At 43.8% G+C, this 19,831-nt stretch overlaps 1 protein-coding gene across 1 annotated transcript; it reads left to right on the forward strand.

Moving 5' to 3' along the window:
• The first annotated feature begins 4,234 nt into the window (after positions 1-4,234).
• LOC115099629 lies at positions 4,235-19,533 on the forward strand. Its single transcript, XM_029617362.1, has 3 exons — positions 4,235-4,243; positions 4,739-9,184; positions 19,167-19,533. The coding sequence occupies exons 1-3, from the start codon at positions 4,235-4,237 to the stop codon at positions 19,485-19,487; spliced, it is 4,776 nt and encodes a 1,591-aa protein (XP_029473222.1). The 3' UTR covers positions 19,488-19,533.
• The last annotated feature ends 298 nt before the right edge of the window (positions 19,534-19,831 follow it).

A 19,831-nucleotide genomic window follows, 5' to 3' on the forward strand; every position in this document is an offset into this window, starting at 1 on the left:
CTTCTAGTATCTGTTTTTCCATGAAAGGCAACACTGGCCGAATGCCACACTGCCTTTTCCATAAACGGGTGCCATGGTAGTGGACCTCTGACATGCAGATGCTTTCTGGAACATGAAAAAACTCTTGACATCAGATTCTGCTCATTCACTTTGTTGACAGAGGTCTCTCACTTACAATGCCTCATCATATCGTGGTGACGCTGTGCTGAACCATGTTTTGTCAGATGCCATGGAAGCACCAATTGGCTACTATTCTCGAATCTTGTGGTCATCTAGCAGAATTATGCTGAGATTGATAGAGAGGCACTTACTTTGGGGATGGGCTTTTGAAATCCATATTGACCACTAGTCTCTATTGAGCATATTCTCCAAAGATAATCCTACACCACTTGTCTTATTGCCACAGGTGCAGTGTTGTACCATCATGCTGAGTGCTTCTGAACGTACATTTGGTGTACAAACCTGGCAATGCACTTGGTCATGCTGATGCAATGAGCCACCTGCTGCTAAGGATACCAGACTTTGTTGTTCCACGTCTGGGTGAAGTGTTGATGCTAGGCACTCTTCCTGGCTGCCCAGATAGATAAGCTGACTGCAAAGGACCCTGTCCTGGCCTGCGTCCTGAACTGAGTGTGGAGAGAATAAGAACATAAGAAGAGCCAACAGACCAAAGTCCATCAAAGCCTAGCATCCTTTCTCTGACTGTGGCCAGTCCCTGATCCCAAGTGGTAAACTACTTGAGGAGTTTAGACAAAGGAAAGGTGATCGGGTCATTCTAGCCATGTTCATGCTACACTCCTGGAGCTGTGTGTAGGGGGGACACTCTAGTTGAAGGGAATGTTAGAATTTTGTGCTAGCACTCTAGGTTCTTGTTCCTGTCTTGTTATCATTCCTGACTGTGTAAGCTCCAAACCAGGTGGCTGCTAGAGTACTTAATGGAAGTTGTTTAATATCTGTGGCTCCTCCTAATATTCTATGCCTTTGTTGCCAGGACAATGACAGTGATCCATCCCATGTTTGGGGGAAGACAAGAAGGCTAGAGTACAGGCAAGAGGTAGCTAACTGTCAGATGTTTTTATTATTGTAATTGAGCAAGCGAGGAGAAAGAAGTGCTGTGCTTGGAATCAATGGAATGTGCTGTCTGGGTGTGAAACAGGGACATAGCACTGTGTTACCACAAGGAGCACATCCAAAACTGTTCACTGCATATTGTACATGGGTATACTACTTAACCATTTATCACTCACCGACCCTTCCCTTTGCCCCTTCACATAACCTTATAGACTTATCTGAGCCAAGGGCTTCTCTCATCAGCATCCCAAATTGAAAGCATTACCATAAGAAAGAGATCCAACAACAGATGTATGCAGTCCTGTTTGTTAGTTAAAAAAATCATCCTTCACAGCTGATTAATAGGGATATGTTGGGAAAAGAAAAATTGTTTTGCTTTTTAACTTTGTTATTGGGGTTTTGTTTTGTTTTTTTTTACATATTTCATTTCATTTCATTTAGTTTATTTTGTTTTCTTTAGTTTACAAAAATGAAACAACAACAAAAAAAAAATACCCATAACCAAATTAAAAAAAGAAATGGGGCCTGACCAAGGCCTCCCATCCCCAATACCCATATCTCCCATCCGGAAAAATGTGAGGGTCAGGACCCTCCCTGGCCCCCACTTACCTGGTCTGGGGGGGATCCACAGAAGCGGCATAGGCTCAGGCCGAAGGATCGGTCCTACATAGGCCTAGACCGCAGCAGTCGGCACAACCTCAGTCTAGGCCCTGTGCAAAGGCTAGGCTTCGAGAACTGATGTCGGGGCTTGACCTGGAAGCCTGGTCCAGACACCTGGGCCTCGACACAGACCTAGACCTGATGCTGAGTCCCGATGACAAGGCCTGATGCTAGAGCTCAGTCCGGAGGCCAGGGCCTGACACCTGGGCCTGGGCTTGGCTCAGACCCAATGCTGGAGCCCAGTCAGGTAGTATCTGTACTTGCCCAGTGCTTTTCAATATATTTAGAAATGATCTGGAAAGGAATACAACAAGTGAGGTAATCAAATTTGCAGATGATACAAAATATTCAGAGTAGTTAAATCACAACAAATTGTGATAAATTGCAGGAGGACCTTGCGAAACTGGAAGATTGGGCATCCAAATGGCAGATGAAATTTAATGTGGACAAGTGCAAGGTGATGCATATAGGGAAAAACCCTTGCTGTAGTTACACGATGTTAGGTTCCATATTAGGAGCTACCACCCAGGAAAGAGATCTAGGTATCATAGTGGATAATACTTTGAAATCGTCGGCTCAATGTGTTGTGGCAGTCAAAAAAGCAAATAGAATGTGAGGAATTATTAGGAAGGGAATGGTGACTAAAACGGAAAATGTCATAATGCTCTGTATCACTCCATGGTGAGACTGCACCTTGAATACTGTATACAATTCTGGTTGTCTTGCCACATTTAGCAGCCTCCTATCCAACAACTTTCTCGCCCTCAACGCCACTAAAACGGAACTCATCCTCATATCACCCCCCAACATCACCCCCACCCTCCTTATGACCCCCCCTCTCACACACAACAATGTCCCCACCACTGACCTCACCTTTCCCACCCATGTTCGGAGCCTCGGCGTATCCATTGACTGTCACCTTAACTGCAAGAAATTCATCAATAATACCCTCAAAGACTGCTTCTACAAACTGCACACCCTAAAAAGACTCAAACCCCTCCTACATCTCAATGACTTCCGTACCATATTACAAGCCCTCATACTAACAAAAATAGACTACTGCAACTCCTTGTTATTAGGCTTGCCTAAAAACACCATACAGCCTTTACAACTCCTCCAGAATGCAGCCGCCCGGATACTCACCAACACCCACAAAAATGTTCACATAACCCCAGTTCTCAAACATCTACATTGGTTACCTGTAGCATCCAGAGTTGCCTTCAAAGCCCTAACCCTAATACACAAATCTCTTCACAACCAGAACATGCACTGGTACAAAGAACACTTCTCATTTCACAACAGCAATAGACCCACTAGAAAACAATATCTAGCCACACTACACACCCCCTCACCTAAGCTCACTAAACTCCGCACCACAAACGAAAGGGCCCTATCCCTAGCAGGCCCGCTTCTTTGGAACAAGCTACCCACCTCCCTCCGCCAAGAAACCTGCCCAAAAATATTCAGGCAAAACCTGAAGACCTGGTTCTTCAAACACGCCTACACCTAATACTCACACATTTACCCTCACCCCACCCCCCCCACTCCCTTCCTCTCCCCTTCCCTCTCCCCCCTCATACTTTCCACCTCCTTCCTACCCCCTCCCTCTACTTAAACCTCCCTTAAAGTGAATCTTATCAGGACAACATATTGTATATAAAAAATTTGTTCCCAACCATGTGTATTTATACCTCCTCTAAGTGTGGATACCCTCCTATATACCAGAATCACCCCCGCCCCCCCCCCCCTTTTTAGATAACCTCTTGCTCGTATCCCACTTTGCTAATTCTACTTGTATAATTTAATCTGTTATTTGTATGTTCTTAATGTTCCTTATTTAATTATGCAATAATTGTAAAGCTTGTTGCTAAGTTCTGTTATATGTAAACCGGCGAGATGTTCCCAACGTTCGTCGGTATATAAAAGTTATTAAATAAAATAAATAAATAAACATCTCAAAAAAGATGTGGCAACCAGAATTGCACCGGAGAAGGTACAGAGAAGGGAGACCAAAATGATAGAGATGGAATGGGTCCCCTACAAGGAAAGGCTAAAGAGGTTAGGGCTGTTCAGCTTGGAGAAGAGACGGCTGAGGAGGGATACAATAGAAGTCTATAAAATCATGAGAGGTCTAGAACATGTAAATGTGAATATGTTATTTACTCTTTTGGATAATAGAAGGAGTAGGGGGCATTCCATGAAGTTAGCAAGTAGCACATTTAAAACAAATTGGATAAAATTCTTTTTCACCCAACACCCAATTAAGCTCTGGAATTTGTTGCCAGAAGATGTGTTTAGAGCAGTTAGTGTAGCTGGGTTTTAAAAAAGGTTTGGTTAAGTTCTTGGAGGAGAAGTTCATTAACTGCTATTAATCAAATTGACTTAGGGAATAGCCACTGCTATTACTGGCATTAATAGCATGGGATCTACTTAATGGGTTGGGTACTTGCCAGGTACTTGTAATCTGGATTAGCCACTGTTGGATCATGGCTTTGGATCCCTAATGGAGAAGGTAAGTGGGCACCTGGAAGTTTCCCAGCTCTGGCAAAATCTTTGGGGCCTGTGCCTTTGCTCAGGTCTCAGCTGAAGCCCCAGCATTGGGCCTGGACTAAGGCAAAGTCCTCAGCGTCACGCTCAGGCATAGGCTGCGGCCTCTGCTTTGGGCCTCTGCCTATTCCCTAGGCGAGGCTCAGGCCTCAGGCCTAATGTGCCTATTGATATATCTAGGTCTGTGTATGATAAGCTAATATAAAAGGTTTGAAAATAGAAACTAGTTAAGCAGTAAGCCCCCAGGACAAGGTGCATCAGCAGATGCAAAGAATTCTAAAAATTTGCTATTTAATAGTATTTGTTTATTGTTTTCCTGATTAAAAATCGCTCAAAGTGTTATGGTTATACAAGCTTGCAACCTCTGTTCTATGACAGAATCTATAAATCCTCATGCAATGGATTTCTTAAAATGCAATTTCTGGTGTAAATTATGACTGATTCTTCTGTTTTTTTGCAGACTCCTGTGTTACTGGAAGACTCTTCTGCAGAGTGCACTCATGACCACAGACCTGCAGGTCCAGGTTCCATAGGGTCGGGTGCCTCCAGATCAAGCCAGGACACAGATGAGGATTACTTTGAGACACAGTCGCATCACAGCGAGAGCCTCTCAGAGAGAAAATGTGAGGCTTTTGACAGCACATCAGATGTAGAGCCCTTTACTGATGATGTCATTGTGAAGTCAGATGTGAAAGCTTATTGCCCTTCATCTGATGGAGAAGAATCCAGCCAGTCACTTTCTGACAGAAAACAGCTGGAATCCCATAAACAGACTGTCACTCCCATTCACAACCATCAAGTCACAAAACACCCCAAGCCCAACACACAGACTGACACACCCTCTGAGAGCCATCACTTTACAAGACAATGTCATACACAGATTATCACTTCTTTTGAGAGCTGTCACTGCACAAGACAACCAGAGTCACAAATACAGACTGTCACTCCCTCTGAGGGCCATCAAGACCCAGGATATCCCAAGTCCTACACACAAATTGACTCTCTCTCTGGAAGCTGTCACTGCATGAAACATCCAGGATCCTACACACAGACATGTATTTCTTCTGAGAATTATCACCGCACAAGACATTGTGAGTTCCACCCAAAAGAAAAGGAGGAGGAATATGATTTGGAGGGAGAAGCTCAACAGGTAGTGAATGGATTACAAGCTAAAGCTCAGCCTGAAAACAGTGGAACCCTATGCAGTGTATATCTAAAGCCAAGCGAAAACTTAAACATCAAAAGAACAGAACAGATAATAAAATTCAAAAGTGCATGTCTTGAATCAAAGTCAGAAGACTGCTTGGCTTGTACTGGTACAGAGGTATTCCCTCTCCTATCCCAACCTGAATCTCATCATAGTTTGCCTGACATTCATTTGGAAGCAAATCTTAATAAAGTAGAGGAGGCAGCCCAGGAACTGAGCTGCAGTGTACCATCTATAGTCACATACAGTCAAAATTGTGAAAGACAAAGCTCACTCCCAAGAGAGGATGGTTTAGCTGTGCAGAACTGGAAGAACATATTTCACCTGGACTTACAATCTTGCCAGCATGGCCTAGCACCAACATCCCAGCGATCAGTGGCTTTCAGTATTGCTAGAACAGAACAATGGCACAGTGTGCCAGAGCTCATTAATCTACCAGAGGAAAAAGAGAATGGAAACCCCATTGATTATTTGCTGCAGAAAATTAAACTGCGAAAGTCTGGGTGTATAATACATCTGCCAGAAACACCCTGTGAGATCCAGAGAAAAACCATTAACGAGAACAGCTTTCAAACGAGTGACCAGGCAAAGGTGGACCTGGTGCCAGGACAGATGCTCACTGATAAACAGAGGACAGGCTATTCCCATTGGGCAGTTAATGTTTCTCGTCAGACACAAACACATAATTCTAGCATTGCCCAGGCCAGTACACTGGAGGATGCAGGACCTACTACAGCATGGGCTCAGGAGAGGAGCTCTTTGCAGCAACAAAGTTCAAGGTACAGTGAGGCTACTCACATTACCCCTGATTCAGAGTTATCAGAAAGAAAACCCAGAGAGACAGCTTCAAGAAATGGATGGGAGCAAATACTCAATCCCTGTCACCAGACAAGTTTAGCATTAAGCATGAGTAAGTTGGAGGAAGGAGACAGTGGCCCTGTAGATATTTCTGTAACTTGTGCCCCAGCTGTGGGAAGAACATCTGACTTAGAGCAAAACAAGTCTGCATTCCAAAAGGGAAGGAACTTTGAGAGTGAATCTTCAGCAAGCCCTGGAGATTCTGAACAATCACAAGGCTTCAAAGAGGAAACCTTAGCAGAGATATCAGGGGGAAGGTGTATTACAGAAGAGGAAAGGGATTCCTTGCTGCAAAACCTCAGCTGTACAAGCAGCGACATCTCAAGGAACAATTCTGAACAGAGGGCAGCAAAGCTGTTTGATACTGTTAAACTAGCAGCAGAAACAAATATAGTAATCTGCCCTGAACTCAAACCAAGAGTAATTACAGTTTTAGTAGAACAGACAGGCATTCAGGCAACACAGCAGCAGGAGACCTGCAACATCTCTGTCACTGAAAGAACTGCAGCTCACCTTAAATCAGAACTCAGGGGCTGGGAACTTCCTCCTCCTCTAACTGAGACCAAAACACCTGAAGAAGTACCAAGGTCTTTAATGAGAGAGTCTAACTGTAAAACTCATTCGTTATACTCAGAGCCTTCAAACACACCCCATCCTGTGACCGATATCAAGCAAGAAAAGGACTCCTTACAATGGAAACAGGAAGAAAACCATTCAGAGTGCTCAATTATGAGTGAGGATCAAAAGATAGTCACAGTAAAGAAAGAGACTTCTACTGGAGTAAATGTCCATATAGAAAGTGCCTATGACACAGTGAGAAAGCAGATAAATAAGCCTCTTCCCAACGCATCTTCCTATGAATTTCACAAAACCATCTTGGGATTAGTTGAGGATTTCAGTTGGCATGTCCCTTCTACAACAGGGAGTGAGAAGACTAGTACAGAACAAGAAGCTGAATGGAGGAACGAAAAAGAAACTAGTAAGACTGAGGCTTCTGCCAGTGAAGCCTTCCATCCAAACATCTCTGATATTAATTTATTGGCGCCAATAGGACTGCCCAATAATGACTGCAATCAGAAAAGCTACCATGTCGAAGATCACCAAGGGCATAGTCTCATCAGTAAACAAAGCCCAAAAAATGAAGAAGATAAAAACTGCACTATTTCTGACAATAAGAGGGGGCTTTGCAAACAACCTTCCACAATGGAAAGAAAAGATTGCATTACAGAAGATGCAGAGAACATTAGCAGTGAACAGTTGTTGAATAGAAACATAATGGGTGTATTTAATAGTGTTGGAAAAAGTGAAGGCGATGATACAGCTTTAATGGTCCTAGATAATAGTAGCATGAGTAGTATCAACAGTGAGGAAATGGAGGAGAATGACTTACATTTCAAAGGAAGCAACAGCAGCCTATATAAAGCTGTGCAGAAGCAGAACACGACCAGCACACCTAAAAAACCTTCTAAGTTTTTAGTTTTCACAAAACTAGCATCATTTAAGAAGGTCAAGTCTATAGCTACTGAAAATGAAGGAAGAGGTCAACGCCATAGCTGTAAGATGAGGGCAGAGGATTGTGACCTTAAAAGAGATGAGGAAGACACAGAGAGTTTGCAGTCATATAAATTAAACTCATCCAGTTCTGTAACTGTTTCTCCATCATCTAAAGATTCAGCAAAAAAGATGAAGGAGGTTGTCCAGAGCTTGGAATGCTCAGATGATGATGATGATGTGTTTGAGAGTAGCTTCTTATTTAACAAGAGTATGAGGAAGGCTTCTAGGGCTGGTAGAATAGACCTAGATGATTATGTGAACTCCAGAACTGCTGAGAGAAGGTTTACAAATTCAGTAGAAGCAGCAGAACTGGAGGGTCCTGAAGAGCAGGATATGAGAAAGTCATCATCAGAGAATGAAGAGAGTAAAAGCAGAGCCTCAGATGGAAAAAAGTTCAGAATGAGGTTGACTTTAGCACAGAAAACTTTCTCCAATTTCTTTGAGTCTAAGCCTCTGGAGAAAGAAAGTGTGGATCAAAACTCAAAGGGCTCCTCAAAAATGGAGAGGGAGAAACCCAAGTCCCGACAGTCTTCTCGGAAAATGTTTCAGAAAAGCAAAATGCTGGATACAGCAAAAAGTCCCATAACAATAAATCTATCAGTGCCACAGGAAATACTTCCCAACAAAATATCTCACTTGCAGCATTCTAGTAGCTGTAGAAAAAGCTCAACCATAGAGAAGCAGCAGTGTACAAATGGACAAACAGCTAGACCAGAAATATCCAACGATACTGTCACCAAAGTCAACCCGCCTGGTCCATGCCTGGAGTATACTCATGACACCATCTCTGAGAAAGTAAGGAGAAACAAAGATCCACCTAAAGAATTACCTGAGTATGAGATCAGTGAGGCACTGGGCAACAAACTTGACACATATTCTGAAGACTTCTGCTTGAGCTCTCCCTCCCCACCCAGTGACTCTCAGTTAGCACTGAACCAGTTAACTCATTCCTCTCCACAAATATCCTCAACACTTGAAGGACAGGACATACCCAGTCGACCAATGAGTCCCAAACCTCAAAGCATCAAGCATGGTTCTCAGTATAGAAGTTTTCGGTGTCCCAGCAGGGGAAGTGCTATCTCCATGATGTCACTTGGGAATGGCTTCTATGGTGATGGATACTCAGAGGTCCCAGAAAGGCCAAAGACATTGAAGCCTCAAGGAAGCTTACTTTTATCTCTGAACTCACTAGATACTGAACATCATAAAGATGACAGCGGCATCAGCAGCCAATCTCAGAGCAGCTTAAACATAGTTTCTTCCGTCAATGACGTCCTTAAAGAAGAAGTAAGTCATTCCCCTCATCCTGTCTTAATTGGGAACATTTTATAGTTGGTGCTCTATGCTTGTACATGGAAGCCACAACCTCAGCTATGACTTCTTGGCTCAACAGGCCTAATGGTGTTGCAAAGGAATAGCTCTTGACCTTTGAGGATTGGGGTAAGGGATGTGGAATGAAGGCTGTATGATTCTTCAGCACACCACAGTGGTTGGTACAACATAGTATGCTAGCATTTGCAGGATGAGTGCCCCTCTGCTGCTGGATATGCTGTAAGGCATGATATCTCGAAAGGGGGTAAAAGAAAATGGCCCAACGATGATTGGAGAAACAACTATGTCCTAACTTCCAGTCTTCCCCCAAACCTCCCTTCCCTTCTCTGTGCAAGCCATTAATAATGCTGTGTTTTCCAAACTGGTGCCTTTTGTACTGGGGGTGTATGTGCATTGGGGAACGAGCAGCAAAGGTCCCACAAGATGGAACAGTATAGCATTGATGTGGGGGTAGAACAGGCAGCAAGGTGATATGGGAAATAAAGTAGCAATTAGTCTTTTCTAGTGGTTGCCTCCAAATTGCTAGTACAAAAATAAATATGGGAGAAGTCCTTAGCAGAGCGAGGGATAAACTCATTAACTCCTGTTACATGGTTTCATTTGTCACATTGTCTGCCTCTGATCAACAAACACAGTCAGATTTGAGGGACTATGCATGTCTACACATAATACAAAATTCTGTAACAGGCTAGACATACTAGGAGAAGTAGAAAACATGAAAAGGGACTTGAAAAAACGGAAATAAATGGTAAGGATTTGGAAGTTGTGCTTCAGTGCAAACAATTGTAGTATCATGCATATAGGGCACAAAAGTCCATTAACCACTTATCAATTAGAAGGACAAGAGCTGGGAGCTGTTACACAGAAAAAAGGCTTACAAATATTCATCTTAGATGAGCTGAAGGTTGCTGGGTAGTATTTATTTATGTAGATGTGATTTTTTTGCCTTTAATTCAGAATGAACCGCAAAGTGGATGATAATTAAAATATTCTAAACATAATAACAACATAATAAGATGACAAAGAAAGCCGACAGTTTGCTTAAGTGTGAACACAGAAGTATCAGCAGCTGGAAAAGGGAGGTAATATTGCCCTTGGATGGATTGTTAGTGAAACCCCAGCTTGAGTACTGTGTTCCCTTCTGCAGGCCACACCTTTGTAAGGACATTGAGAAGATGGAAACAGTTGAGACAGGGAATACTAAAATGATAAAGATCTTACAACATAAATCATACAAAATGAGGCTTAAGAAACTCAGAACGTGCTTGCTGGAAGAAGGACGAGAATGGGGGTATGATAGAAACATTCAAGAATCTAGCAAACTTCAATAAAGCACACGAAGGAGCAATTTTCCAAAGAAAAATAATTTCAAGGACAGAAGACGGGGGCCAGAATATGAGGCTGGAGGGAGTTAGGCTCTTAGAAAATATGAAGAAATACTTTTATGCTGAGAGGATGGTAGATGCCTGGAATAGAGGTGATAGAAACCAATACGTTGATAAATATATGCATGCTTGAGACGTACACAGAGGGAATAATAGCAGGGTTGATAAAAAGACACGAGGAGCATTTGAGAGAAGGTGTTAGATTTTGGATTAAGTAGGGAACTTGTGTGCTCATATACCTGGAACACAGGATCAAAGAAGGAAGACAACATAGCTGACTTGGATAGGACTGACATCTTGTAGGCAATCAGGATTCTATCCCAGAGGTCAGCTGCACAATCTTAGCTACATGAAGATATCTTAAAGGCTAGGTGGGTCTATAGTCCTTTTGTAGTTTAGGATCAATTTTCAAAAACCACGCGATGCTTCACTTAGGTCCCTAAATGTAGAGGAATTTGTAATTTGGGTGCTTTAATTAGGCCTGAAATTCATTTACTTAGATTTAGGATACTAAATTAACTTTCTAGCACTAGACACCTAACTTTTTTTTCCCTATCCTAACACCCCCCCCCCCCTCAACTATCCACTTTTTAAGCACCTAAATTTAGGAAATTTTCAGTCAAAAACTGAGGTTCCTAAGTGAGATACTGAGCATTTTTTGAAAATTGACCCCTAATGAAAATAGGCACCTAAATCTAGGAGCTTAGCCCTAGTCAGTTTTCAAAGGGGTTGGTTTAAGTGCCTAACCCCTTTGAAAATCAAATCCTAGGTAACTAGCAATAGAAAGTAACTTTTTATCCAAGGCTGAGTGCCTGCTGCTCAACTTATGAAAAGGAGCATCTAAGCTCAGGCCTCCCTCCCCCGCCAGCAGTTATGCCCTCCTACTACAGTAGCCTAGTGCTTAGAGTAGCAGGTTGTGAACGAGAGAGGTCATGGTTAAAATTCTGCTGCCTCTCTTTGTGACCTTGGGCAAGTCACTTCATCCTCCAGGGCCTCAGGTACATACTCAGATTGCACCACAGTACCTGAATGTAATCCACTTTGAAGTAGCTGAATATAAATCATACATTAAAATTAAATGTATTTAAAAGAGAAGCCAGGAGCCCTAAAGAACCATGGCATCCCTCCTTCTGGCCGCTTTTCCCAACTGAAGCTGGGGGCCCAACAGTTTCCCAGTAACTCTTGTGAGGGATGGGGGCAATAGCCCCGCCAGCATCTCCCTTCCCTTCTGCTACTTGTCAAACGTGAACTGGAGGCCCAGCAACCACCTCCCTCCCTCTGGGATCCTCCATCCTCCTGGCCAAATGTATTAGAGTCAGGAAGATTTCCCCTCCCCCTCCCAGACACAAACTTCCACCAGAATCCCCTTCAAAATGAGCCAGGAGGAGGAAGAAACAGTCTTACATCCTCCCAGCTCAGTGTTCCCTGTTGCTGTGGTTCAGTTATAGCGTAGATCTGTCTCCTAGCTGTGCAGTTTCCCCAATTTCTCCTCCACGCTATCCAAGTTGGTCCCATTCTGCCCGTCCTGGGTTTTTATTTTGTAAACAGAAACACTGCCCATGAAGAAACTATAGTGCCTGCCTTCCACTTAAGCTATATCGCTGTAGATACCCAAGAGTGGTTCCGTCCTATACACCCCTTCACAGGGTCATACTCTAAGATTAAAGGGTAACAGATACAGATACCACTACCTCCGCAGTACAGGGAAGAGGGCAAGTAGTGCTTAGGGGAGAGGTTGGTAATTCCTGCAGTGCTAAAGGCAAGGCCGAGGTGTCATTCTCATAGGATTAGAGGTGGTTTTGATACGATTAAGAGACTTTGAATTTTGATTAGTCTTGATGATTAAAAAATAACAGATTTTGATTGGTTTGTATTTGTTGATATAATAACATTTTTGTGTAACTAAAAAATTGTTTACTGTTCGAAGAGTTTCTTCAGACTTCTTTCAGCCTAACCAAATATGCAACTATCTCTCTTCCAAATTATCTATCATTCTTCTTGCATTTGAATACAATGCTGTTATCTTATTTTGTGGAATAATAGTAGAAATTACTAGATGTTGATTTTTCCCTAGTTTTATTGATTTCGTACGATTCCTCCTAGCATGAGTTATGTAATTGGGTTCATTGAGTCCAACCTTGATTCAGGATATTCTTCTGTTGTAGTTACTCATTTTGGAGTCATTCTTTACACTTTTCCCTTTATTCGCTATACCTTCACCATTCCACTTAATCTTTAGTTAGCTGATTTCTCTACAATGAGCCATCATAGTCTTGCTCCTTAATCCTTCCCCCTTCCCTTCTAGTCTACTAATTATACTCACGTAGGCCCTTCTCCTATTCAAATGGAATCTATCAAATCCTGTAAACAGCACTCACTACAGGAAATCTCCCAATAGGTTAAATATTCACATTCTGCTTCCTCTAACCCCTATATTTCTCCCCTTCATATCTGGAGATCTTCATTTTCAGTTTCTATTTTATTTTTCCTAGGAATGTATTACAACAAGAACAAAAATTGGAGAAATCAGTAGAAAAGAATGATGTCATTTTTCTGGGTAAATATGTTTGTTCTTGTATAAAATACTGATAGATTCCTGGAAAAAAAATAAAATAAAAACTGAAAACCAAGGTCCCTGCTCGAAGCCCAAGCTCCTTCTCCTTCCCTATTCCCTGCTTCTTCTTCTATCCCTTTCTCTTACATCCCCAACCCTTGCCTCTTTCTTACTTTTCTCCTCACCTTTTCTCTCCCTCTGCTTCTGTTCCATCTTGCTTTTCCCCTCATCCCTTGCCTCACCTTTCTATCATCCCAGCATCACCTTCCCATTTTCTCTCTTCTTGCCTTTCCCTCTTCCCCTCACTCCCATTCTCACTATTACCATTCTTTCTAATCTACTCCATAACTTTGAGCTATGCTTTTATTTCTACTGTTCCTCAATCCTTTTAGTTTTGGGGGGCAGTGAGTATCTTAAGACAGAAGGATACTCATAGGGGGAACATGAGTGACAGGGTGCAGTAATAAGAGGATGGGAATGAGCAATTTAGTTAAAGTAGATACAGTTCTTCTATTAGCTCAGTTAGGGAAGCTGTTCCTTTAATTCAGTGGCAGAATCCCTGGTTTGGAGCCAGAAGGTTGCAAATTTGAATCCCAAGATCCCCAGATGAAAACTGCAGAGTGCACAGTTAGTTGTAACATGGCACAGAGTGGACCCTTGGGCCAGTGTGAGGAGGGATCAGTGTCAGATAGCTCTCTCCCAGTGGCAGAGCGAGAGTGGTCAGTCTGGACTGGGGTCAGGGCAGGCAGCAGGTAAGATCAGAGTATGGTCCAAGGTCAAGGCAGGCAGCAGGCAAGGCATGGTCAAAGTCCAGGCAAGGGTCATGGCAGGCAGTGAGCAAAGCGAGGAAAATGTCCGGTCCAATGTTAGTAAGTGAGGGGTGAATCCAAGGAGACAAAGACCAGGGAGACACTGACAAGGCAAGAAGGCAGGGCTGGATGGGAAGGCTGGCAGATGACAAGGCAGGAGGACTGGAACACGGCACGACAGGAACAAGACAGGACCACAAAGCAACTAGCACTGCAAGCAGGAGCATGGCAGGAGACCTGCTGTTGAGTGATTGTGCTAAGCTTCTTTTTATACTAGACCAGAAATGACATTAGCAATGGTTACATGGAATAGACTTAGTTTTTGGGTACTTGCCAGGTTCTTATGGCCTGGATTGGCCACTGTTGGAAACAGGATGCTGGGCTTGATGGACCCTTGGTCTGACCCAGTATGGCATGTTCTTATGTTCTTATGACATCAGTCAGTGCCCACAGGAAGCGCTGGCTGCCTGGCCTATAAAAGGGCTTCAGGAAGTGCAGTCCTAGGATGCAGCAGGCTGTGGCACGCTATGCCTGAAGTGTCTGGAGGTAAGGGGTGTTAAATTAGTGTAGAACCTATACAGGCGGAGAGAGCAAGGGGATACTGCATAACAGATACTCCCCAAGAAAGGGAAGCAGTGGGAACAAGAGACACCACAAATGGTGATGAAAAGGTACAGAGGTTCTGTGAGAGAGTGGAGGCACCACTGTGGAGCAGAGATATAAAGGAGGAAGAGATTCAGCAATGGAGAGATACTGTAAGGGTGTGATATTGCAAGAGATAAGAGACAGAAGAGAGAAGGAGATCACAAGGGTAGATACAACAAATGAGGTGAAAATATTGTGGGACAGAAATATTACATTCTGCAGTATGAAATGTGGAGGAAGATTTAGCGGACTCTCCTACCTTAGGGTTATGTAACTATGAACCTAAAGAGCTGCAAACAGGATAACCAAAATCTGTAAATTAATTGAGCTCTTAGACTAATTGAATGTAAATATATCTGATGAGTATTAAGGGTGGATATTCAGAAAATCAAACCCATTTGCAGTTCTCATGAACCAGATTTTTTATCCTATTCTACATTGTGATATATTTTGATTTTCAAATCTTTAGGGCCATATACTACTGCTTCTTGGGCAGCCATAGCCACACCTATGGAAAGCCATTGAGGCCCATTTCAGCAGCCTCTGCCTTCTGCTCCTGTCTTTTTCTATTAGCCCTAAAATGAAAATCTGAGTATTATTGCTGAGGTTTCCAGCAGTAGGCCCCAGAGGTTTCCAGCAGTAGGCCCCAGTAGGCCCCTGAGTATTATTGCTGAGGTTTCCAGCAGTAGGCCCCATTGTGGGTTTTCAGGATACCCACAATGAATATGCATGAGATAGATCTGCATACAGTGGAGGCACTGCATGCAAATATTTCTCACACATATTCATTGTAGATATCATAAAAACCTGAACTGTTTGTGGCACTCGAGGATTGGAGTTCGCCATCACTGACCTATGCTAATGCTCCTCCTCTGTACTAGTACAGTACTGGAAACATGCATATCCTTCCCTTGACAACACAAACCAACTTCAATCTAGCAATCTAATTTTTTTGTTAGGGTAATCAGGTGGCTTCAAGTCAACAGGGATAGGCTGAGTCTGCCTTGTTTTCATCATATTGAATACATGAACTTACAGTTCTGATTTCCCTTAAGGAGCAAGACCATAGATTTCATGGGATAGTTCAAATCCAGGACTATTCTGGCTTGTTCTTGATAACTTAGACTCTAAGTCTTAGAGCCTTTTGGTAATGCCCTACTCTGTTTTCACTAATACTAGATCTTCAGCTTGTAATCTTTCTGAAAGACTTCCCTGATCCACTGTAGTCTAGCCAGTGGTTCTCAATCCAGTCTTTGGGACCTGTCTGGCCAGTCTAGTTTTCAGGAGATCTACCATGAAGATATAATCTCATGCATATTTATGGTGGTTATTAGGGATGTGAATCGTGTCCTCGATCGTCTTAACGATCGATTTCGGCTGGGAGGGGGAGGGAATCGTATTGTTGCCGTTTGGGGGGGTAAAATATCGTGAAAAATCGTGAAAAAATCGTGAAAAATCGAAAAATCGCAAAACCGGCACATTAAAAACCCCCTAAAAACCCACCCCCGACCCTTTAAATTAAATCCCCCACCCTCCCCAACCCCCCCCAATGACTTAAAAAACCTGCGGGTCCAGCGGCGGTCCGGAACGGCAGCGGTCCGGAACGGGCTCCTGCTCCTGAATCTTGTTGTCTTCAGCCGGCGCCATTTTCCAAAATGGCGCCGAAAAATGGCGGCGGCCATAGACGAACACGATTGGACGGCAGGAGGTCCTTCCGGACCCCCGCTGGACTTTTGGAAAGTCTCGTGGGGGTCAGGAGGCCCCCCACAAGCTGGCCAAAAGTTCCTGGAGGTCCAGCGGGGGTCAGGGAGCGATTTCCCGCCGCGAATCGTTTTCGTACGGAAAATTTTATTTTATTTATTTATTTATTTAGAGTTTTTATATACCGGCAATCATGAAAACATATCTTGCTGGTTTACATCGAACAGGAGTGCATTATAAACAAAAACTAGAACTGTGGTGTCCGAAAGTACAGTTACATTTAACAAGGGTAGCCGAACTTGGAGAGGAAGAAGAGAGGAGAGAAAAGAGATGGTTAAACAATATACAATTTAAATATAGTATACAGAATAAATGTTATATACAAGAGGAGTGGTGTTTTAGGAGTCATTGGAATGTGTCATTGGGTTGTGTCCGGAAATGCTTGTTTGAATAACCAAGTCTTAAGTTTTTTCCTAAAAGTTGGGGGGCAGGGCTCCTGTCTGAGGTCTGTAGGAATGGAATTCCACAAAAGAGGGCCAGCTGTGGAGGTGGCGCGATCTCTTATGGTGATGTGTCTGGTCGTTTTCGCTGGGGGAACTTGGAGGGAGCCTCTATAAGCATCTCTAGTAGGTCTGGTAGAATTATGTGTTTGGAGAGGGAATTGAAGATCGAGAGTGGTAAGTTGTATGTATAGTTTTGTAGGTGATGGTTATGGCTTTGTACATGATGCGGAAGTAGACTGGTAACCAGTGAAGCTCTTTCAGGACGGGGGATATGTTGGTCTCTTTTCCTTGCGCCTGTCAAGATTCGGGCTGCTGAATTTTGAACCATCTGTAGGGGTTTGGAGTATGATGATGGTAGACCTAGCAATAGGGAATTGCAATAGTCTAGTTTCGAAAAAATGACTGCTTGGATGATCGTTCTGAAGTCTTGAGCGTGGAAAAGAGGTCTTATCCTTTTCAGGACCTGAAGTTTATAGAAGCAGTCTTTGGTTGTTTTGTTGATGTGTGCCTTGAAGTTTAGGCCGGTTGTCTATTATTACTCCTAGGTCTCTAGCTTGTGTGGTAGGCAGATTGGTAGGAAGAGACTGTTGGAGGTGTTGTTCTCAGGAGAGATGAGTAGGATTTCAGTCTTAGAGGAATTTAAGATGAGGTGTAGGCTGTTGAGTAGTTGTTTGATTTTTTTGTGGCATGATTCCCAGTAGTCAAGAGTATTAGAGTATGGGTCTTTGATAGGGATGATGATTTGAATATCATCTGCGTATAGGAAAAACTTTAGATTGAGGTCGGTGAGAAGTTGGCAGAGAGGAAGAAGGTAAATATTGAATAGAGTCGGAGATAAAGACGAACCTTGTGGGACTCTATGGCAGAGTTGAATCTTGAGGATTCCTTGTTTTGGAGTTTAACTTTGTAACCTCTATTGTTGAGAAAGGTTTTAAACCAGGAAAAGGACGGTGCCGCTGATTCCTATGGATGACAACTGGTTAAGGAGGATAGCGTGGTTGACCGTGTCGAACGCTGCGGACAGGTCCAGCAAGATCAATAGGTATGAATTTCCTTTGTCAAGGCCCAGTAGGATATGGTCTGTCAAAGAGATAAGGAGGGATTCTGTGCCTCGATTATCGACTGCAGGAGGTCGTTCAGCGAGGGTTCCGGCGCCTCGCTGAACGACCTCCTGCAGTCGATCTCCTGCCGGCGCCATTTTCCGTACGGAAAATGGCGCCGGCCATACGCGTATGGCCGGCGCCATTTTTCGTACGAAAACGATTCGCGGCGGGAAATCGCTCCCTGACCCCCGCTGGACCTCCAGGAACTTTTGGCCAGCTTGTGGGGGGCCTCCTGACCCCCACGAGACTTGTCAAAAGTCCAGCGGGGGTCCGGAAGGACCTCCTGCCGTCCAATCGTGTTCGTCTATGGCCGCCGCCATTTTTCGGCGCCATTTTGGAAAATGGCGCCGGCTGAAGACAACAAGATTCAGGAGCAGGGGCCCGTTCCGGACCGCTGCCGTTCCGGACCGCCGCTGGACCCGCAGGTTTTTTAAGTCATTGGGGGGGGTTCGGGAGGGTGGGGGATTTAATTTAAAGGGTCGGGGGTGGGTTTTAGGGGGTTTTAATGTGCCGGCTCACGATTCTAACGATTTATAACGATAAATCGTTAGAATCTCTATTGTATTGTGTTCCATAACGGTTTAAGACGATATTAAAATTATCGGACGATAATTTTAATCGTCCTAAAACGATTCACATCCCTAGTGGTTATCCTGTAAAGAGATTGACTGGGCAGGTCCCAAAAACTGAGTTGAAAACCACTGGTCTAGCCCTAGATCTTGAGACCCCTATCTGAACCTGTGCCCTCTCTATGCTGAAGCTGCCCTAATAAGAGGCAAGAAAGCTTCCATTCAACCCCTGCAGGTTACTGGAGCTCAGAACTCTCCTATTCTTCATGCCTGCTAGTGCCTTAAAAATGGCTAGACATGGGAGATCCCTAAATAAAAGGCATCTGTATTGACGTCATTATGATCTGTGAGGTACTGTATATTCCAGAAGTAGTTACAGAATATTAGTTTGCACTGGTATCATATATGTATTTATTTATTTATATTTATATATTTAAACTCAACTGCCCATACGTTGACCCAACCACATGCAATCAGCACTTGAAGGGCATGTTTGCTCCAGCATCCCAAAGCTAAGTCTCAAGGCAAACAGAACCACTCTTAGCACCAGTTATTGAGTTCTAAGTAGACCTAAACTGAACATAACCACCCTTGGAAATACTGCTGCCTCCTGTCACTGAGCTTATTGCTCACCTGAAATGTGTTTTCACCTGATGCTTATAAAACAGGCCAATAAGCAGACCAGTCAAGCCCCGACGGAAAGGAGACAGAGGGATCAACCTCTCCCATGCTGCAAGAAGAGGGGCTGCCAGATGCTGCCTTCCCAGAATCCCTCTTCAAATACTGAGAGCAAACCTTGCACAATGCCACTCCTCAACACGGAGGGACCCGCCAAGGACAGGAGCAGTACGCTGTACAGGCACTGCAGCTTTGATGACCTGTGGACAGCGCAGCAGAAGAACTGCGCAAGGAAACTAGAGAAGGAGGACATGCAGACAGGCAGCCTGAAGCAGGAAGCCGTACAAGTAAGGAATCCTGTGCCATCCTGACTCTTGTCTGCCGCTGTCCTCACTGGCTAAAGCTTGACGTGCTCTTCTCCCCTCTCGTCTTCCGGTGTTGCCGATGCTTTCCTCTCTCAGTGCTGCTGTTCTTTTTTCTTGTCCCTTTGATATGCTTTCCATTCTTACTCTCATCTCCGATTGTGTTACTCATCTCCATCCTCTCTGCTGTTGTGCTCTCCCCACCCCCAACCCCCTTGTTGCTGCTTTCCTCATCTCTGGTCTCTTGGGGTTGATCCCCTCCTCTCTCATATGTTGGTTCTGCTGCTCTCTTCCTCTCTCTCTCAGCGCTGCTTCTCTCCTTTCTTGTCTCTCAGTGTTGTTGCTCTCCTCTC

Source organism: Rhinatrema bivittatum, chromosome 9 (genome assembly GCF_901001135.1).
Source record: "Rhinatrema bivittatum chromosome 9, aRhiBiv1.1, whole genome shotgun sequence".
NCBI lineage: Eukaryota > Metazoa > Chordata > Amphibia > Gymnophiona > Rhinatrematidae > Rhinatrema > Rhinatrema bivittatum.